Raw genomic sequence first — 23,403 nt, 5'->3', positions numbered from 1 at the left:
AGACCTATAAAACGAATTCCAAAAGTGAAAAAACAAAGTGCATCCATAACAAATAGATGTTTAATTCCAATCTTGCATAAACAAAATAGGTCACAACACTCCTCAAGGTGGCTCTCTCCAAGTAAACAAGCAGCAATAATGTTTTAATGAGTCTAAATGTACTCAATTTAGTTTGAGATTTGTTAAATATTATGCCCAAATTGCATCCGGAGGGTGGATTTGTGTTGAAAACGTTTGTCCTCAGAGAAAATAATTGATATGTGTGCACTCCACAGAGAGAAGCAAGATAGGAAGGGCATTCAGAGATGTGTCTCTATCTATCGAGGGAATAAAAAGTTAAAATTGCCCAAATATAACACTCAAATTAAGCCAAGTTAGGGAAACATAGTTTGAGTAAAAGAACGCTATCCAAAGACCAAATGTTTATTATATCTCACTTAATGTGTCATAATGTGTCCAATAAGAAAATCCATCTGTTATAACCATAAACCTGAGGAAAATTGCATGAAACCAAAGGATCATATGATGTTTTGAGTGTTTAATTAACCAAATGTAAATGAAGGCATTAGATCATAATGGATAAGAATCTTCTGGACTGTTCAGTTAGCGCTATATAAACCTACATAGAATTGTTAGCTCAAAAGTGCATACAAATCAATAGACACAGCCACACATTAATGAAATATGTTTTATGATTATGTGTAAGTCTATATAATAGTTAACCCACGGCAGTGTAATCCAAACACAGCACACGTTTTAATTGGCCTTCTGAACAGGTTAAAAAGTGAAACTGCCAAAGCATGTGTCAGCTCAAGTATGACACACATGGTGTGTACTTCCTACGAGAAGAAAATGGTTACAAAGCCCTTCCATTATTTATTTCATACTTTAATCAGCACCTATCATTTCAAACTCATCCTATTTAACCTAAAGTGCATCCAAACCATACTGTACACTTTCCTCCTTAGATATTTGCTACACCTTGTCTTTCCAGTTCCACTGATCTGTTCCTCTCTGTCTGTCTATAACTCCCTGTCCTTTTAACAATACTTTGCATAAACCCCACCTTCATTTACCAATCCTGGCCCTGAATCATTCCGTCCTTACCTTTTCTCACATCATTTTATAATATCTCATGAAACAGAGACGACTGGAAGTTTTGTTAAAGTAAGTCTTCATTTAAAGTCAGAGGTACCATATTATTTAAAGGTGCACCAGTAACTGTTCTGGTGGAGGGTCAGCCACCTGCTCGTGTCCACAGAGATTAGTATAGTATTAAACTTGAAGGAATAATAGAAGATTTTAGCGCGAAGATTTTATTTGGAAGGTTTCTATTGATTTAAAATTATATTTAGAATGCATTTAAATCGTCTGATATTAGGGCTGCTTTTAGGGACAGCAACAGTAAACGTAATAGTTCCCATGAGCACCAACCAACAATGTGTGTATAAAGTGACATTTAGGGACAAGAATTGTTGGCCAATAATTCCCTTTTCTTTTGTTATTTGGGATCTATACTGAAAATGTCTTTAACATTTAACATTATAGCATTTTGACAATCATATAATTGTCTTTGGTGGAATTCATCAAAACCTAGACCCATATCTGGCCTATAATTTACCTTGGACAATGCAATGGGTCGTGACCTCATATTGAAACTCCATTTCTAGTTGATCTGCTCAGTGGCAGTTCTTTGCTCTCCTCTCCGTTTAGGACTGGGGCATGAAGATAATATGACAAGTACTTTACTCCTCTTCTGTGTTCGGACCCGTCCTCATTAACATGTTCTCTACCTTTCCTTCCATCCTTCCTTAACCCCGCCCCCAACCTCACATCATTTGTCTCGACCCCTCTGCCTCCCATCAATCAATCTTCAATCCAATTCCTTTATCCCTTGACCCTCCTAAATTAATTTGACTGCCTCTCCTGCCTCCCCCTGCCTGTCCCCTCCCCCATGTGTCCGTCTCCGTGTGCACCTCCAGAGCAGTGCCAGGATCAACATCTCAGAAGGCTCCTGTCCCGAGAGGATCATCACCATCACGGGACCCACTGACTGCGTGTTTCGGGCCTTTACCATGATCGCATTCAAACTGGAAGAGGTACGCACGCTAATCATTCTCCTGCACTGAATACACGCCACAACGTTTAAGATTGCTTGAATTAAAAAAGCGAGTGGCTATCACCGTACCCGTCTTCTCAGCTTCAAGTGAGCAATTTGGCTAAACTATTCACTGAGATTATGAATAACGACTGATAAGAATTGAAGCCAATTTGCACATGTGTGTTTGGTGGAACCACCCATTTCATTCTTGTGTGATATTTTATGATAAGCTCAATCCTTTCACCTCCATTAGCATTAGCTTCTACTGCATAATTCCTATATGTTTCCAGTCTTTTTGAAACTATCTTTCTCCTTTCATCTCCATCTCACTGACTCCCATTTAATTTCCTACCTTTAAAGCCTCTCCGTGGAGCCATAGCGCTCTGAATCTGTCCTCCTCCTCCACCTCCTCCTCCTCAGCGTTCTCATTACAGCTATTAGGACTATGACAACCTGCTTTTATTCATCACCAGTAAACAAAGGAGTTACGTATAGATGCATTCTTTCTCTTAACAAATACAGTCCGTCAGTACTATTTGAGGCAACATGTTATTTATCTAAAAAACGTGCATCATGAAGTGTCTAGGAAGGACACAAAGATGGTCTGAGGATTCAAACTATCACCTTTTAGGTTAGAAGAGGTTATAATACTGAGCCAATAATTCAGTAACTGAATAAAACAGAATGAAAAGACCTCTCATTCAAGTTGTCCTAAGTGGTTCATTCATTTTACAAACACCTCATGAATTTAATCCAAAAAGGGTAATTTGGTCTTTTTAATTCAAGATACTTTTATTTCCCTCATGTTTGTTTGTTGTCCTATGGGTATGTTTCTGCATTTCTGAATTCTATTACATACCGGTAATTCTATTATGGATTGAGAAAACAGCCGGTATGTTCCCTAAATAAAAGTATAAACTATAGTTCCCTAAAAATAGTTACAAACCGAGGCTTAGTGTGTGTGATAAATTGCAGAGGGGTAAAGCAATTTAAATACTTGGGTTGGGAACTTCATTTAAATAAGGTCAACGTACAAGTTTCTTTTTTGCATTAAAAGAGACACAAGAGGCAGGTATTGTTATCAGAACACATTTTGGGAATAGCAGCAAATTCCCTGTATGGCTCAATATACTATGGGGATTACGAATATGTTTACACATACTTGGTGTATTACTTTTGTAAAGGCAAAGTTTGGAATCCGAAGCACTCAGCATTGTTCAAAATAACCCACGTTCCTCCCCCCAAAGGCACACTCTGCTTTATACGTGACATAAACAAACGCTTCGCTACTTCTGTGTGGAGAGCAAACACAAATATATATATACGTTTGTGTAGTAGCAGAAGCTGGGATGATTCTGCCCCCACTGACAGCTCCAAATTATTTCATTTCACCAAACCGTTTCAATGGCTCTGCGGGCACGTCGCAGCTACAGAAGTGCGTGCATGTGTGGGCCTCTGCTGTCTGTCAATTACTGCCCAAAAAAATATGGAAAAGGCTTGTGTACCAGACGTCTGTGTGACATGCTGGGATAAATAAAGATGTGCCATTGCTTCCAGAAGACACGCTGCAGTTTTTATTCTGTGTGTGATGGCCAGCGCAGACAAGGCCCCCACGCAAATGAGAGCCACAAGTCCAATGTCCAAGCGAATGGACTGATCACTCGTATAAGAGCCAGGTGATTTTAGTGGTGGGCTATTTGAAGCTGGAGTTAATTAAAAGGAAGAAGAAGACAGAGTGCCTTCCAGAAAGAGTGGGGAGAGGATACAGAGACAGTTTTATGTGTATAGGGAGGAATGGGTCTAGGCCTGTCTGCAGTGGTGGAAAGTAACAGTGCAAAAGTAAAAGTACTGCACTTACGGTAAGTTACATTTTTAGGTGCCTGTGCTTTCTACTCCACAACATGTTTTAATTGGATTTGAAAGTACAGCATGGTTTGAAGGTTTATTTTTATTACGTTCATGTTTATATCCTGCTTCAAGCAAACTAAAATATGAATTATAAATGAATTGATAAATGGAAATGTTTAAAATAATACATGGTTAAAGGGTTAGTTCAATACTTTGACTTAAGTATACATTTCTATGCAATACTTTTGCTTTTACTTGAGTAGCTGTTGCTACTGTATCTGTACTTGTATTTGTACTCTGCACAAAATTATGTACTTCCTCCACCACTCGATCACAACAATTATTACGTATATTGACTTGTTGTGGAATAATCAAAAGAGAAAATATTTATGGTTTGTATAATTTATTTGCTCTAGTGGGGTACATTTTCTTTTACTGTAATATTTTAATATTTGAGTTGCAGAGATATTTGCATATATATATATTTTCTTTACAATACAATTCAAAAGGGTCTTTCCTAGTAAAATACTATTGTATTTAAGAAAGATGGAAAGCGCTTTGAAAATGGAAAATTTGGTTTTATCAAAGTCTTGCTCATTGTAGATTATTAAACAGAGCAATGCATCCATTAACTGAACTTTGCTTTCATGACGTACCATAAACAAACAAGAGGCATCCAAGGTCACAGAGGGACACAGTGGCAGCAGGAGAGAGACAGGGACGAGTGACCAGAGCAAATGTAAAGTGTGTGGAGCATTTGAATGGAAGTAAGACAGACAGGAGGGGACGAGTCATAGCAAACCTCAAACACAAGAGTCATCCACGACCCAGAGACAAGTAACGGATACTTTGTGTTTGGAACATGTGAATTTGAACCAAAATCTGTCATTAGCAAATTATGTATGTGTTATGCACTTTTTATGTGTGTCTAATTTGGTTTGATTGAAGGTTTGTATTAGATTCGGTCACTTCCTTTGTCTTCCATATGACGGATGGTCCGTATTTTTTCAGCGGATACAATATCTAATATTTACTTTGATGTTGCTGTAAACAAGAAACATTGTAACAGAATATCTTTTTTCAAATGTAGTTAGGGATGGGAGATATTGCAAAAAATGAATATATTGATGATAACGATATTTAGACAATAATGACAACGTTTTTAAAGTTTTAGTTGAGGTTTTATTATCATGCCTGTAAAGTGTATTGTGTATATACTTTTTTTTTTATTTGAAAGTTTTACAATATCACTTTCAAATAAGGGTGAAAGTTCAGCTCTTTTACTGTTAACGATATACTCAATATTAACATTTTGCATATCTTCAAAATAACATTCACAATAGTATCAACATTTTCAACATTCCCACCTCCAAATGTAATACCAGAGATTCCAAAAATAGCTCTGATATATCACCCAACTCGCTACGACACACACACCCCTTACAGTTACAGTTCTGTTCCCAAAAACAATGTGATCCATGTATAATAAAGTATAAGGTATTTACTGTGCTAGGATGGACCGGCAAATGGTGGAAAAAAGCATGTTCATTTGAAATCCTCTCAGCTCCGTGGAGCAGACACACTTCAGCTCCAATCAGAGTGAATCCCTGTGTTTCTCTGGACAGGACCTGACAGCCCTGGTGGCCAACGGCACAATGACCAACAAGCCTCCGGTCACTCTGCGGTTAGTCATCCCGGCCAGTCAGTGCGGCTCTCTCATCGGCAAGGGCGGCTCCAAAATCAAAGAAATTAGAGAGGTAAGTGTGGCACCCAAGAATGCTGTGGCAGTGAATCACATTTGAATTGAAGTGCTGATACTAGAAAGTCGGGTTTTAACAAGTATCTGTGCTAAAAGCAATCACAACAACAGGACAAACTTGGGCCGTTCCTCAACAGTTTGAATGATGTTGAGCATCAGGGCATCTCAGGCATTAAAGGGGACATATTATGTATTTTGAACTTTTCTTCATCATTGGTTTATACAAAGTTATATTTGGATTGATTTGTGCATAATGGAGTAATCAAGTTTTGTCCTGCAACTGAGCCTCAACAAAATTCATGTTTCCACCTAACCCCTATCCCCGCCTACATTCCTGTAGTTATCCATATATTTGGTTCTAAAATGTCTCTGTCTTGTAAATTAAATGAAGTCAGTGGACAATGATCAAGCCATTTAGATCAATATTGCTGTGTACAATGACCAAAATGTAAAATGATGATCTACTTATGTTATCGTTCAATATTAAGACATTGTTCACATGCCCCGTAAACTAAATAGTTTTTGATCCTGATAAGAAATAAAATACAAAAAAAAAATTGATTATAAATAGAGGTTGTGGTTTATCATTTCTTTCAACCTCAATTTCCTGGATTTGTTTAGTTTGCCACTGTTTCCATGGCAACAACAAATAACTGAGTTCATGTCCGATCAAATACATTCATACTTTCCTGTTCTTCGTCCCAACAATGACATTATTTACTGGTGTGGTTCCTGCTGTAATGGTATAAATAGAATAGAATAGAAACGGAGTGTGTCTGTGTGCGTGTTCCAGCGCTGTGCTTCAGACTGTCAGAAGTGTGCACTCAAACTCTGTGTCTGTGGCTGTTTCCGTGCACAGACCACAGGGGCCCAAGTGCAGGTGGCCGGGGACCTCCTCCCCAACTCCACCGAGAGGGAGGTGACCATATCAGGCAGCCAGGACGCCATCATCCAGTGTGTCAAGCTCATCTGTACAGTCATACTAGAGGTAAGTGCAGGTAGAAGGGAGAACAACAAATACATCTTGCTTCTTTTTGCTCCAATGAAAAGAATCAACACGACCTCCATTATCAAACTGCTAGTTTCAGTGGAGTGATTTCTTCCTTTGCTTCTTTCAGTTTTCATTTCACGATCACGAGCAGGACAAACATCACTGGTAAATCTAAAAGGCTCACAAGTCAATGTTTTGCAGCCAAACAGTGAAAATATGTAGTAGTATTTCGTTAAATAATCGTTATCTATACAGACTGTAAAACATGCCAAAATACCTAAAAGACATTTCACCCTGGAGAGACAAAGAGACCACGAGAATGGACTGTTTAGCAAGCTTTTTTTGCGAGTTATTTGGCGCTCAGACCCCGGCGGAAGACGTTGCAATCATTGCACTCCATGATCTATTTGTATTAGATCAAATCAAATCAAATCAATTTATTTTTGTAAGGCCCAAAATCACAACAACAGTTGCCTCTGAGGGCCGGATGTCTCCCCCTGGAGCCTGGAGACTGGTGGTGGTAGATGTTAAGAGGAGGTAGAGAATGAGGGGAATGCAGAGGAGGAGCTGGGGAGGTGGTGGGTCGCAGTACGGTTTGAGTGGCCGAGCCATCTGCCTGAGGGCTTAAATGCGACCGCCTGGGCGTTGATTGGAGCGGGGAGGAGTCACTTTAGAGCGTTGATTGGGGATGAGGAGCAGGTGCGAGGGCCATGGTACAGACGCTCCCTGACCTTTCACCCTACGTCTTTGGCCGGGAAAAACTGCATAACCTCTTTGGGATAAGCGCAGAAACTTGGAAGAGTCCATGGTGAAGTGAGGGATCTGACTCTCACAGACGGACAGGCGGGCGCCCGCTTGAGTGCGATGATGGCGCTGGGAGAGGGGTCCTTCCATGGTGGCCTTGATGTAGATGGATGGAGTTAGGTCTTCCAGGCTGAATCTGTGACGCTGTCACATCTTCTCCCCTTTGTTTTACCATCAAAAAGCAATTTTATTTTGAATTCTTGGCAAAATGTGCGGCTTTGCCGCACAGACACCGTGACTCTTAGAATAAAAATGTGGATAACTTTTGATGGTCCACCCCTGAAGATGATTCTCACCAAATTTCAGGTTAATATGTCTAACGCCCTAAGAGGAGTTCGTGAAAGTCTCAAGTGTAAACATGTTCTGGCGATTTCCCCATTGGAATAACATGGAAGGTTTCGGTCATCGTTACGGCAAAGCCATAACAATTATGACATGGGTCTCATTGACTTTTTTGATGGGGATGCCAAAATTTAGTTGTGTGTCAAATTTCATATAATTTTGCAAAACTAAATATTTAACCTCCATATAAAATCTGTAGGGGGCGCTGTGGCTCCAAATTAATTTATTTCACTTCAAGTAGGTTTAGGGCAAAGAGTTTAACAACTGATTCTAATTTGACGCAATTCGGACTTTATCTGCGCAAACGGCAGAAATGTTAAATTTGGGAGATTTCTGAAATTCTTGCTACAGTTTGCGGCTTCGCCGCACAGAGACCGTGACAGGTATCAATGTAATTTGGATAACTTTTGATGTCCCACTCCTCAGTAGCATTTTCACCAAATGTCAGCTTTTTAGGGCCAACGCCCTGGGAGGAGTTCGTAAAAGTACGACGTTTGGAAAAACTCCGAAGTCATGTTTAGCCATTTTTGAAGCAATATGGCCGACATTTGGTTGGGCGGACGGCGTTGCCGTAATAATATTTTTTACTTCTCTTGTCACCATCTACCTCTGCGCCAAATTTCATGATTCTACGATCAGATTTTTTTTGGGTCATTTCCCATCTCTCAATGGATTTTTGGTACATTTGGGGGCGCTGACGCGCCAATTTTTTAATTTTAGAAAAAGGAAATAGCCAGAATGTAGAGAGGCACGATTTTTAGAGGTGTGAACATTTTTGTGACTTTTCGTCAATGTTCACTGGGTGAAAAATAGGGGGGTCGGTCCCGAGAAGAAGAAGAAGAAGAAGAAGAAGAAGAAGAAGAAGAAGAAGAAGAAGAAGAAGAAGAAGAAGAAGAAGAAGAAGAAGAAGAAGAAGAAGAAGAAGAAGAAGAAGAAGAAGAAGAAGAAGAAGAAGAAGAAGAAGAAGAAGAAGAAGAAGAAGAAGGAAAGAATTAAAGCCGCAAGCGGCATCCAACGGCCCTCGCGGGCCGCCGGCCTTCCGACTCTGCGCTTTCGACTTGATAAAGATGGCGCCCTTATTGTGTGTTGAATTAAAAAAGAACTTGACAGACGGGGACACATTGGACATGGCCAATCCAGTGCAAATGAACACAAGAGTCAGTCAAATTTGCAGCTCCACGGCACAGAGACCGTAGCACTTAAAATCAAAATATGACTAATTGTTGATGCCCCGTTTGTGTAGATGATTTTCCCTAAATATGAGCTTGATCGGGCTTTCGCACTAGGAGGAGTTCGTTAAAGTGTGAAGCGTAAAAATGTGGTCATTTTAGAGATTTCGCTGTTTTCCCATTTCTGACATATATTTGCGGGTCCGCCACACAGAGACCGTAGCACTTAGAATCAAAATATGGATAACTTTTGATGCCCCGCTTGTGTAGATGATATTCTTCAAATATGAGCTTGATCGGATAATCGCCCTAGGAGGAGTTTGTTAAAGTTTGAAGCGTAAAAATGTGGTGATTTGAGCGATTCTACGATTTTCCCATAAGGATAACATGGGATGTTTCTGTCAACGCTACGGTTACGCCGTACAAAATATGACTTTGGCTCTCATACTTTTATGATCAGGATGGCAAATTAGAATTTTGTTCAAAATATCATGTCATTTGGAAAAACTCTATTGTTTATAGGCCACTCTGAAGGCCAAATAGTCAGAATTCTGGGAAACGTTTGCGGCTCCGTCGCACAGAGACCGTAAAAGATATCCTTAAAATTTGGATAACTTTAGATGCCCCACTTGTCTAGGGGACGTACACCGATTTTGAGGTTGGTGGGCAAAACGCACTAGGAGGAGTTCGTTAAAGTGTGAAACAGAAAAATGTGGATATTCAAGAGATTTAGCGATTTTCCCATAGGGATAACATGGGAGGTTTATGTCATCGCTACGACTACGCCGTAAAAATTAAGGCATTTGTCTGATTGGCTTTTTTGATCGGGACGCCAAAATAGAATTTTGGGTAAAGTTTAGAACATTTTGGTAAAACTAATTTTTGACCTTCAATGTTAATTTAAAGGTCACTCTGTAGGGGGCGCTATCGCGCCCATTTCAATTTTATCATCATAAACTGGTCCAAACTAGAAAGTTTAACAACTGATTCAAATTTGGTCCTAATCGGACTCGTTTTGATCAAATGGGAGCAATTTTTAGATCTGCTTTATTCCAAAATAAGTTGTCCAACTTTGCGGCTGCGCCGCACACAGACCGTAAAAGGTATCTCAAAAAATTTGATAACTTTAGATGCCCCACTTGTCCAGAGGACGTACGCCGATTTTGAAGTCGGTGGGCAAAACGCCCTAGGAGGAGTTCGTCAAAGTTTGACGTGAACAAAATGGCTAACACAGCGTGTTTTCATTTTCAAAGGAAGATGGCGGCCATAGGGTAAGTCTGGGGGCGTGGCCACAATGATTTATTTTTTTTTGTCCTCACGAGAGGAATGCGTGTCCCGAATTTCGTAGCTTTACGACAAAGTAGACCTCGGGGCGTCTCCCATAGGCGCAATGTATTTTGACTTTTGTCGGTGGCGCTGTCGCGCCATTTTTTAACGAAAAAAAAAATGTCCCAGAAAAAACAAAATTTTTCGCCGATTCTGAATTTTGGGCAAAGTTTGGTGAGTTTTTGAGCATGTTCAGGGGGTCAAATTAGAGCTCAAAAAGCAGAAGAACAAGAAAAATAATAAAAATAAAAATAATAATATTTTTAGCAAAAACAATATAGCCGTTTCCACTATAACAACAAATTATACATCGTTTGAAAGCTCTAAGCCTTCCCCATGCCGCCATGGGGTGGAATCATCATTACGAGCGCTTACGCGCTCGTCACTCCCCATTCCGTCGGGATGCCCCGCCCACTCCCCATAGACTTCCATTGATTTGAGCAGATACAAGCATGGCCCATGCCTGCGGCATGGATTCTCGCGTACAGGACAATGCCAGGAGGGTTTTTGGAGGAATGCAGCGCTTCGCGCTGCTGTTGTCAACAATTTGTGAATGGGCTACGCCCATTCACAAATTGTTGACTATTTCTGTCATAGCAGGAGTAAGTATGCATGATCCATGCCTTCGGCATGGGCTAGTTCACTGTACTTGCCAGGGGCGACGGGGTACCAAACATGCGGGCTGCGCCCGCATGTTTGGTCAGACAGTTGCAACGCTGCCGAACTGCGGGAGCAATAGGCCCTCCGCCCTGCTGGGGCTCGGGCCTAATAATATTCCGATGCGAAAACAATGTTTCCCATTTTTCAAATATCATAAACTATACATTTTCGTAAAGCGCTCGCGCTTTCCTACCTCATGGTGTGGGTGCCTGGTCACTGACGGGTACTTTCGTTAATTTTGAGTGTGTTTTTTGGCCCTCTATACAGTAATAATGTTCAATTTTTGCATTACATACTTATATGCACGGAACATGCAAGAGATGGGGAACGTTTTCGTGAGCTACTTAGCGCAAATGAGCACAAGCGGTCGTCATCTCAATGTAAAGTGCTCGTTTAGTGCGCACTTTTGCACGGGCTTTGCCCGTTTACAACGGTAATGTTCCATTTTCCTACTACTAATTAGTATGCACGGGGCGTGCATGAGTGAAGGAGTGCGTTAGTGAGTGTTTGGAAGTGGGCGAGCGCTTCGCGCTCGATTTCGTGCGCACTACGTGCACGGCCTTACGAGATTAATAGGCCTCTCGCCAGCTTGTGGCGCTCGGGCCTAACTAGTCAAATAATCGTAACTGACCAGCAGACTACTAAAAAAATGTAGTTAGTGAATAAGTTAGTGAAGCCCGAACAATGACAATGCATAACCAATACATATACACAAACCAACCTTCATCATCATTTGGGATCCTTTACTACACTCATTACTTATAAACCTGGATATTTGTGATGGAAGCAAACTGCCTTATCAATGTTTCTTTCTTCAGGTGCTTTTTTTGAAATTAGAAAAAAATAAGTCAATTGCAAAACCTATAGGTAAAAACGTGCTGTATTAAAAAGATTCCGTTTCATTGTTTCGTTTATTTTGTGTTTTCAAACGTCTTTAAGGTCGTGATGGATTTTGACTTGGCTTCTTTAAACTTTAAATGAACATTTCCTTAGACCCTTAGCAACTCCACCTTCCCCGGCCCTTTAAACCAGTTTGATGTCTCCCTGATGTGTTCTACTGTGATCGCACTTAGCTACCAAAGCCAGACTTGAAACACCAGCCTGATGCAACCAGAGGCTAATTTTAGACTCTCGCAACAAGGCGGCGTCTACCTGTCTGATCTCCCAATTACGTCACGTAAAAGTTCACCTTTCCAGTAATATTCAAATGCTAGTTAGTTAAATCTATAATGTATGGTTTTCTTCTCATTATTGGGAAGTGGTGGGCATTAATATGAAGTAAGTCTGAGAGTTTATAAGCAGGAAGAGTGAAATCAAAGGCTTGAGAGCTCATTCGTATTCAGAGCACTTTAATGTGGATGTGAGAGAGAAGGTGGAACTGAGAGAAAAGAAATGAGATGCCGACCTTATACAAACCACTTTTACTTTTAAGTACCTCTGCAATACAGGTTTACTCTGTCCAGGTGAAATTCCTCCTCCCATTTCTGAAACAAGAAGCTTTTGATCAACTCTCTGACACGCCACTGCCTCCAGTTGCATGCTGGGATTGGACACCCTACCGACCTTTTCAACAGTTGAAGCGAAAAAATATTGCTGCAAGGTCTACGGCGTTTCATCTTCTGCAGCTAATTATTTTGGATACCGCAATACACAACCCAGCGTCGCAGTCGGACAAAGTGGCACAGAATTAGCTCGTGTGAAGTGAAAAACATTAGGAGTGAAGAAGTAATGGCTTATCTCATCAGGAGAGCATTAGCTGCTTGTGTCATCCCAGCAGCAATCGGGCTAAAACTGCTTTCAAACAAAACAAAAAAATGTGAAAAATCACTAACAAACGTGAGAACATGAGGTGGTAATAATCATCGGACCAATGTGAAAGCAACTACAACAATGTCTTAAATCCCCTATGGACAAACTTTTTTTTTGTTTTTCAGTTCCGCCCTTGAAAGTCCCACAAACATAGTGTCGTTTACAGTGACGCACCGTGAAAAGACAAGTGGAAATCCGCTCCTGATCTGTTTAGACCAGAGCTGGGCGAATACCATTTTCTTAGGCCAAATTCCATTTTGATTTTATCATGAGACATACCCGGTACATATATCGAAACATTTATCATATCACATATAAGAGTTTCAGAAATATGTACAAGAATAGAAAGTATATTATATAATCATTAAAACTGTAAAAAATGTGCTGAAAAGTAAACATAAAGTGATATTTCTGCACTTTTGAGGTTCATTTTATGGTCCACCTCAACTAAGACATTTACAGACACATTTTAGCACATTCAAGATTACTGATCACAATATGTTGACCAAAATGGCAGATTGTCACAGAAATCACATCACTGTCATATTGCCCAGTCCTATTATTTTGTGATTTTCGATCAACGTTGTCCCCCCACTACAGAAGCTGCATTAGTCATTCATAGATTATAACTTTACCAGAGAAAAACATGAAACGACTCATTTAAATTCAATGTAAAGTAAATACATATTAGTGTTTCTGTTGAGTTAAAAGCCACTCCAGCCGCTTCAATAACTGCTCCAACAGGCAACAGTAAATAGTAAACTCAGACAGAAGTGCATATAAAACTGTCAGCTGATGGTACTGACTGTATTTATGCATACTGTAATTCATCACAAAAGACGACTGAATGTACAAACTCCTCGCTCTGACATGAAATATTACAGTCTTTAAACTATACAAAAGACTAGGGATGTCAAGATTACTCTGTCAATCGATAATTGTGATTATTCAGGTCACAATATAATCGCAAGAACTAAAAAAATAATCATCAGAAGCAAATATTAATAATTTGATTTGAATCATTGCACCAAAAAAAGGGTAATTTATGTCAAAATAGCATCACTTTTTGTCAAGAAGGTTGGATTTGAAGGCTTTTGACAATGTGAACGAAGGAGAAGATCAATCTTGCTATAATTGAATGTTTATATTGAGGAAGCCATCAGCACATCTCCATCCCTTATTTCCTTGTCCATACTCACAACATTTTATCTCCCCTTGAGCTTGTTTAATCCCGCTCATTCCTCTCACTCTTTTAATCACCTTCTCTTCTGTTATCTGCCCAGTCTCCGCCGAAGGGAGCCACTATTCCATATCGACCAAGCCCCATTCCAGGAACTGTGCTGCTGGCCGGAAACCAGGTAGGAAGACGAGCTTTCTGTCAGAAATGAACTCTTATCAACCCACCAAAAACATACAAGGTGAAATATACTAACAAGGCAGCGTGATGGATTCAGAATACCCGAGATAATTACAAATGAGCCACTTTGAAAGATGAATGATGGTGGTTGTATCATTGACACAGACAGACAGAAGAAGGTATATGATGATGGATAGATGCTGTAGAGAATTTAAGAATTGCAGAATGAGTAATCAGGTGCATAATGTATTGTATAAAATGGCAGTGGTTTGCATTTAGAGTGTCCAATCGCTGGGCTTTCAGTCATTTTCTGATCGCCTGTAGATTTTGATTGGCGTCCCGCTGTCACAGTCCCTCTGGTGGAAAACAAATGAAGGCTTTTATCCTAATAGACAATACTGTGAGTATTCATTATTCGTGTCGATGGAGATGACAGTTCGGGTTTATCACCAAATATAAGAGGGTAAATGAAGATGTTGTGGGCGGTTTCTTTTGTTACAGTTAAAGCAAGTCATACAATTTGTGTTTCTGGGATAGTCAGTATTTTTTTTAAAGATAAAATTATAATTAAAATAACATGGTACCGGTAATACGAGTTAAATGTGTGTTTTTGAAGTGTAGCGTTTTTATGAACCAGAATAATTTGGAAATCAAAGCTATAATTCAGTGGAAGTCAAAACCATTACTGCCTCAAAATTAAAAACTAGAAAGAAAAGTAGACAATAAAAGGTTCCACACATTTGACAGAGCTTTGTATTGGCAGCAAATAAGAAACAACACTAAATTGTGGACTTGATTGTTAAGTGTGTGACAGCTAATTGCATGTTCTCCTGTTTCTCAAAAGAAAAGGGAAGCAAAAAAAAAAAGGGACGGATTTATCTTGCATTAAATAGAGATCCCAACACTCTTTTTACTATTTTGTCTTGAAGATCAATATTACCAATGAATTATAGGTTACTGTTCTATACAAACGTACATCAATGTAAAAATAAGGAACAATGAAGGAACAAAAGAATGAACAAAAGAAAGAAGGACAGAAAGATAGAGAACAAAAAACAAACAAAAGGACAAACGAACAAATGAAAGAATGAACGAGCTGTGTGCCGTCAGTGAGTAGATAAACTATAACTTCATCTTCATTGTCCACTTTAGTGAAAATGTGTCCATTATTAAACTGTTGAACTATGAAACAGAACCATAAGTCACTCACTGCACATACATGTTGGCAAATCCTTTTGTTAACTAGTCATGACCACAATAAGCACATCATTGTGACTACATTACATTTGTTCAGTTATTGAGCAGCTCTCCATGACATGTGAGTGGGGCGGTGCATGTATTTCATGTGGTCAGTGGGACATTTCCTCAGAGAGTGACACTACTGTCTGTCCCGGTCACACATCACTGGACCGTAACGGGCGCAGTCACTCACTCCGACGTGTGTGGCACCCACGGGGAATTTGGAGATCAAGACAGTTTTAGGAATTCAAAGGTTTTTTGTTAATAATTTTGAGATAAAAAATATCAAAAGAGAGTAGACAGGTAAACAAATCATATTACACTACATACAGGCACAGGCTCAAAAACAACATTATATTTTTTACTTGCTTTCAATGATTATATGCAGTGTTGTGGACCACATAGGCATGTAACAATATTCATGATGCAATATTTTCCCAACAAACTGTTTTCCATTACTGCCTTGACAAGCCTTTAGTGTTCATCACTTTCAAAGGATTATTTCTGCATCTTGGCTGCACTGAACAGACCATTTTCATTTTATTATGCGGTGAATCATTAAAGTAAATATGCCCTAATAATGCACACAGTGTGAAACATGGATTGGGCCCCTGTGTCATGCAAATAAACAGTTCAGTATAATGATGATTTAAATGGACTCATATCAAATCCAAAGAGTCTAACCTTTTATTTTGAGTGCTTTGTATTTTACATAAGCTTCATGTTAAGAGCAGAGAGACCTTTTGCTGTGATTATTTAAACCAGGCATGTCCAAACTAGGGCCCGGGGGTCAAATGCGGCCCTCAGACTAATTTTTGTTGGCCCTCCAGCTTCCTGCTATGTTGGCCCAAACAACAAAAAATAGTACTTTTTACTGTAAAATTGGACCAATTCAGGCATAGTGATGTTATACAACCTAATATGAATGTTCCAAGTCTACTTAAAGGTGTGGACGCTCATCGAAATTACGCCAAATGCAACATTTCGAATGATTCACTTTGCCATTCAACAAATTCGACATTGTTAGGTTGTTTGTGGCCCTCTGCCCCGTTTAAGTTTCAAAATGCGGCCCTTGTTGAAAAAAGTTTGGACACCCCTGATTTAAACAGACAGGCACAGTTGTTGTCAGTTAAAATAAAAGTTAAAAACGATTACATCACTTTTATCAGGAACCCAGCTCCTGATAAAAGTGTGGTAGCAGGGTTTGTGTTATGATGCTTGTGCTGGCGGTCTAACTGTAGTGTCCACTCTTCTTCTCTCCCTGTGCCGGCTGAAGGTGTTCGAGGCGTCAGACTTTGGCTCTCACCCGCTGTTCTCAGTGGCACAGGGAGGAATGGACCTGCAGCAAGTGAGTATGACCGACGGCGGCAAGGGTCTAATTCGGCGTCACAAAAGCGCTGCAAAGTAATCCAGATGACATATAGTTCATTCTTTTATGTGGCGGTTAATGTCAGTGAAACACAGCTACCTCCGGAAAAAGAGCAGCCCCCTAATTAGTGCTATTGAATTCTATGCAAACATTGAAATCAATGTTCTTGCATCTGAATAGACTCATTCAGTGCCCAGTCCTTGATACATTTCAACAAGCTTTTATCTGAATCAAAGAAAGTATTCCCTGTACTTTGTATTTTGATTACGCTCAAATGTAGAAAAGTATAGATCAACAGAGAGTAGCACTGTTGTGTTCTTTTGAAAGGAAACGAGGAAAAAGGTTGGAAATGACATGTTTTAGGTAAAGTACATGACACATAACTATAGTGATGTTTTTCACTTTCCGTTGTTGGTTGTTGTTACTTCTAAAAGCAACCTTGCCTTCATTTTTTGCGGCTCTAGACAGATTTGTATTTTGTTCTTTTGGTCCACATGTAAGTTACTGAGCTACTTGATTAAATAAGTAGCACGTTAGAGTATCCTTTTCTAATAATTACATATAGTTCATGTACATGTGGTTCCACAAACTAAGCTGACCAAACTGCTGTACAAGCAGTAGGAAAAATACAAATGTAATCGCAATTAAAGATAAAACTCAATTACAACACAAGAGGAACTGATCTACACTGAATTAAAAGCACAAGAAAAAAATGTGTTTTGAGTTTAGTTTTAAACTCATCACACATTGAGCAGAGCAGACATGAAGAGGCAAGCTGTTCCACTGAAAAGGCACGATACAGTCATGAGGAGCTAGTTAGTTACTCACGTGGCGTTGAGCTGGAACCAGAAGTTGCATCATTAATATACTTGATTTCTTCTTCTATTGGTGTTTATACTGGTGGTTTTCACACAACCAACAGACTTGACTGGAGCTGCTCATGCTAATAATAGCTTTGCCCCACTGTCTCTTATGTCCCTTTCTTGATTGCACCTGCACAAGGAACGGACTCCTAAGCAGATTTGTTACCATAAATCTGCAGCTCTACCGCAGCTGTGTTAGGACACTGTGATGAATTATGGGAGTGCGCTGGTGTAGGTCAGGTCAGATTCACATACTTTTGAAATGTCCCTGTGACATTGATAAAATATCACAAAGTATAATAAAGGATAATGACTAAAAAGATCAGTAGTGGTGCTCAGAAAATCAGTTAGGTTTTATTATATCTTCGTGAGTGTGTAAATGTAGCCTTCATTTAAGTCAAGGACAGGGCAGGCTGTGTGGATCAGGCCATCAATAACTCAAGGGTCATAGGTCGCGTTCCAACACCCGCTGTCTGGGTGTCCATCATTAGCAGAGTGTTGGTTGACCGGCCTGTGAACCCACCAGCAGAGCTTATTCCACTTTCATGTCCATCAATAGTCAAATAATTCAGCATATGCCTTCTCATAATGTCATTGCATTGCCAAATTCAAAGTGGACTAACTTTTCCAGAGGGTCCGCCACCTGCTCGTCATCATGGAGGTTATGCTTTGCCTGTAATGTCCTGCAATATGGCACTAAACTTGTTCATCTCCATAGAGACAGGCAGGCAACGCCGCAAGGACAAGTTACAAGTCAGATCTGGGGAGAGGCGATTCCCCCCAAGTAACAATACATGTTCAAATAATTATAGCAAAGGTTTACTGCTATGCCCATAAAACATCCCAAGCAAAGTAACGTGTGGGTTTCAGGAGCCTGTACAACATCTCAATTCAATAGATAGTTTATTTTGTTTTAAATTGTTAATTGATATGGTAATGTTCCACTCTCGAATAATGAGATGATCCATTCCGTTTTGCAATTTTTAATAAGACCACGGTTCAAAATACAAACATTTGAGGCACGCAGGGCTACAACACCCAGAGCACATGAGTAGGCGTGGCTGACCTACTTTTAACTCTGAACCCCGTCCAGGTACAGCCCCTTTCATAGCGTGCAGCTTGATTCAAGTGCTCCATGACAAATTTACAATCAAACACAAAAAAGTAATAATAATTTAGCAGTGTATTGTACCATCACAATTAAATATTAGCATAATAAATTATATGGGCTGCAGTAACGGTCTATTTTTCATCATTCTGAAACCAATGGATTGTCATCTCCAGGAAAACAAGAAGGTGGCAAACCCTCCACCCGAAAAGTTACATACTGCACCTTTAAGACATAATCCAACATGTAAATATAAATAAAGTGCACATTGTAGAATCCAATATAACAGGTAAGGGTAAGTCAAGTTTCAGGGTCAAAGTCAGAACTGTTTTTAGACATAGTGAGTAGCATGTTGTGGATGCATGTTAGAGGCAAATGCATGAGGGGAGCGGTCCACAGACAGAGACTTGTAGACAGAATGACAAACAGGGCCACACAGGTTAAAGGCAAACAAAACCGTGGTGTGCAAACTGGAGGAGCACAAGAGCACTTAACTCCATCACACTGACAGCCCCATCGCTCCAGTGCCAACTTTAGCCGAGTGCTTTAGACACATGTTTGTGTGTGTTCCTGTGCAGAAGGCCTTGTGTCATTCTAAAAACAACAATAATCTCGACTAAGATGGTTTAGAGAGAGGGTTCTGTTCCGATCTGGAGAGACTCAAATGAAGACGATTATGTGTGTTAGAGGATTATGGCCAATAAATAATTAAGAATGGTATTGTTTAAGGATAAGATTAATGTATAGGTTACTTTGTTAATCAATTCTCTGCATTTGACCCATCAAACAGTGCCGCAAGGTTGTACAGCGCTCGGTGACCCATGTCCAGATTATTAAATTAAATTCTGTTTATTTTTGTAATGCCTAAAATCACAACAGCAGTTGCCTCGAAGGGCGACAGTGAAAAACAGAATAAACAATGTTCAATCAAAATTAGCAAAGGTCCCAGCATTCCCAGTCCTTAGACACCTCCTTCTTGGCAAGGAAAACTACAAAACCCTTTGGGATAAAGTAGAAATCTTGCGGAGATCGATAGTGAAGGAGAGTTCCTACTCCCGTGGATGGACAGGCGGGCGCACTTCAGTTTGCAGATAGACTGTGGAGCCAGAACCACTCGGGAGGAAAGAGGGTGGTTCATCTAGGCAGATGAAGAGCTATTCACCCAGAGTAGAGAGTTCCTTCAGGCAGTTGAGGAGCATCCAGATCTACAGGTCAGCAGTGTCTGAAACAGAAACACTCCCTGTGAGGATCTTGAGCTCGGCCTGGTCAGGACTACCTTACCTGGAGGATTTTACCTAATGTGCATCTTTTAGGTTTGGCGCTTCATCTCTTAATTTAAACTTCTGCAAAGTGACCTTAAAGAAGGTTTGACAAATCAAACAATTTCAAATTCTATCCCAGTTCTTAGCCTTAAAGTGCCTGTGACAGGTTGAACTACAAATTTGACTAAAATACAGTTAAGATGATTATATTTTAGATTTAGCTCAAATATATACAGATTTTATCCCAGTTTAGCAATTTTGCAGGTTTAAAATTTTACTTCCTGGTTGCAAATCATGACATCACAGTAGGAAATGTTACCTTGCAACCATTTTTGATGAATACCAATATATGAGAACAGTATTACGTATATTGTTGAATTCATGTTCAAGGGTCAGCCATCACTTTTCAAGGGTCAGAAAAAAAAATATCTATAAATTGTCCCAAACTTTTGGATGAATCTCCCTAGTTTACATGTGTAAAACTAATTTATATTTACAACAGGGTTTATTCCACCAAATAAAGTCAAAACAAAGATTTTTTATTATTATTTTTTTTGTCTTAGTTTAGTCATCAGAAATGTATCATAGTTATGCAATTGCATGCATTTCATGAAGCACTACATCTCACCTCAGGCCATAAAAACAACCAAGATATTTAACTTAATGGTAAGATGTAAAGACGCTCAGCGCTGCTAAACTTAGCCGCAGTTACATCTCGGTGTGCCACTGCTGTAAAGCCTTACAACATGTGTTGAGCTTGTGCACAGGGCCGGCCCAGCCTATAAGCGAACTAAGCAGCCGCGTAGGGCCCCGAGGCGTTAATAGGGCCCCCAATCTGGCAACCCGTCTTATGCGAAGTGCAAGCGCAGCGTGCGCCACTAGTGTAGCAGCGCTGCTGGCGCGGCAGCGCACACAGCGGTAACATAACGCACAAACCGCATTTATTTGTAATGACAATCTGGCAACCAAGACACCAAACCTGCGCTGATTGGGCAACTTCATTGTGCGCGATCAGAACGAGAGCAAAACATAAACACAACACAACGTGGTCCCTGCGTGGTCCTCATGTCCAGAGGAATATATCCCCCCGATGCCGAAAAACGAAAGAAGAAACTTCTTGACGATGTAAAGAAACTGCAAACTCAACAACACTCTCCAGGTATTGAACTTCTCTTACAAAGAGACGGTTAATGCAGCTGTTTGAAACAACACAATTCTGTCACGTTAGTTCGCTCAGGCTGGAGGCGACGAGAGCTCTGCCCCGCGCACAATATGTGTCTGAATGAAAGATATTAAACTTAACATTTACACCAGCCCCGTAGTGTTAGCTGCAGGTGAGGCCGGGGAGGGGCCTCTATGCCCCGGGTCACTAAGAGGCAGAGATCCGGTCCAGACGAGCGCCGTCTCGTCCAGAACCTCTGATGTGAGACTTTGGAGTGTACAGTGTGCAGCCCCTGTCCCGGGCCCCTGTCCCCTGTCCCGGGCCCCTGTCCCGGGCCCCTGTGCAGCCTCAGTTAGAGATGAGCGGGTTTGAGTTTGCGTCCCTCTCTCTCACATCACCATGTGTGAGATCAATCGTGACTCGTGATGTCTGTTTTACTTTGACTTCTTAACGTGCAATAAGAGGAACGTAAAGGTTTATGCATGTAAGGTCCATCAGCCAATCACATCGCAGCATTGTTTCACACAGAGGAGTCCAGTGTGTGATGTTCTGATCAGAACAAACATTTATATTGTAATTCACTTTTAATAGAGCAATAAAACATTTCAATTTATTCAAAAAGCATCATTAGACTATTTGTTATAAATTATAATAATAAATTGATAGTGAAAAATAACCAGACATATTATGATTACGTCTGTTATAGAATAATACTATATATTTTTATACAAAAGTGGCAAAGTTGCAGAAACACAGTCTCTTCACTATAGCTAGGTTTGGACCTTCACTTCTAGTTCTGTTCATTCTCTGGGAATAATATGTTTGCACTGTTTTATCAGTGTCAATTGTTAATCAAGCAATGCTTATGCCATTTGTTTAATTTAATATAACTTGTTTTGTCACTTTGGCAAGCAGGAACAGTTGGGGGCTGTAAAAGATAAATTAGTAAGGATAACTATTGCTTTTACATTTTCAGTTAAAATGAATCAATTTGACCATAATTATTTTTCATAGCCAATATTGTATTGAGTAATTAAGTACACTAATTTATTAATAACTGGCTTTAGTCATTTTCTCCTGGCGCAGTTTCATCACATCATCATTTTATAGCATTACAACCTCGACCTTTACTCTTACTTTATAATAATAATAATAATAATAACTTTTATTTATATAGCGCTTTTCAGTGACCCAAAGACGCTGAACATAATAAAAAAAAAGGGGGGGTATTTACAGACAGGGGGGGACAACACGTACAATACACATTAATATACAGATAAAATGAACAAGACAGAAGAAGTAGAGAGAAAAAGATGGGGATGTAACAGGGGGTAGAAGAGTAGGCAATGAGGTAGAGGAGGCTAGGGGTAGGGGAGGTCATAAGCTTGGGTGAAGAGGTATGTTTTTAGGCGGGATTTGAATGTTGTGAGTGAGGGAGAGTGGCGGACAGGTTGGGGGAGGGAGTTCCAGAGTCGGGGTGCTGTTCGGGAGAATGCTCTGTCGCCAAAAGTTTTGAGTCGGGATGTTGGTGCAGTCAGGGTGAGAGAGGAGGAGGATCGGAGAGCTCGGGTGGGGCGGTGGGGGATGAGGAGGTCAGACAGGTAGGGGGGGGCAAGGTGGTGAAGAGCTTTGAAGGTGAGGAGGAGTATTTTAAAGTTTATGCGCTGCTTGATGGGGAGCCAATGGAGAGAGCAGAGAACGGGAGTGATGTGATCACGGGACCGGGTGTGGGTGAGGAGGCGGGCAGCGAAGTTTTGGACCATTTGGAGTCTGTGGAGGGAATGGGAGGAGATGCCAGTGAGGAGGGAGTTGCAGTAGTCGAGGCGGGAGGAGATGAAGGCATGGATGAGGGATTCAGCAGCGGGGAGGGTGAGGCAGTGTCGGATTTTGGCGATGCGGCGGAGGTGGAAGTATGAGGTCTTGACGATGTGGCTGACATGGGGAGTGAAGGAGAGGGTGGGGTCCATGATGACACCGAGATTGCGTACCAGGGTAGAGGGGGTGATGGTTGAGCTGTCGATGCTGAGTGAAAAGGGACCAGTTTTATTGAGAGTGGATTTGGTGCCAATGAGGAGGAGCTCTGTTTTGTCACTGTTCAGTTTGAGGAAGTTGAGAGTGAGCCATGATTTTATTGTAGAGATGCAGGTTTCGATGTGGCTGAGGAGAGGGTTTTGGGTGGATTTGGTGGTGAGGTATATCTGGGTGTCGTCAGCGTAGCAGTGAAAGTCCAGGTT

The 23,403-nt window shown here is 40.5% G+C and overlaps 1 protein-coding gene across 5 annotated transcripts in view; it reads left to right on the top strand.

Annotated features, from left to right (window-relative positions):
• pcbp4 (poly(rC) binding protein 4) overlaps positions 1–23,403 on the top strand; it is a 119,925-nt gene that overhangs the window by 78,708 nt on the left and 17,814 nt on the right. For 3 of the 5 annotated variants that reach the window (XM_072452073.1, XM_072452072.1, XM_072452076.1), the window contains exons 6-10: positions 1,983–2,099; positions 5,575–5,706; positions 6,568–6,696; positions 14,093–14,167; positions 16,682–16,753. In XM_072452073.1, the coding sequence (XP_072308174.1) occupies positions 1,983–2,099; positions 5,575–5,706; positions 6,568–6,696; positions 14,093–14,167; positions 16,682–16,753 (525 nt within the window). The remainder of the gene's footprint in view (positions 1–1,982; positions 2,100–5,574; positions 5,707–6,567; positions 6,697–14,092; positions 14,168–16,681; positions 16,754–23,403) is intronic. The other 2 variants (XM_072452074.1, XM_072452075.1) reach the window with 1 other exon arrangement.

This window comes from Eucyclogobius newberryi, unplaced genomic scaffold, assembly GCF_026437365.1.
Source record: "Eucyclogobius newberryi isolate DKJ021-1_F unplaced genomic scaffold, fEucNew1.0.hap1 SCAF_19, whole genome shotgun sequence".
Lineage (NCBI taxonomy): Eukaryota > Metazoa > Chordata > Actinopteri > Gobiiformes > Gobiidae > Eucyclogobius > Eucyclogobius newberryi.
This window is presented reverse-complemented; position numbering and strand designations above follow the sequence as displayed.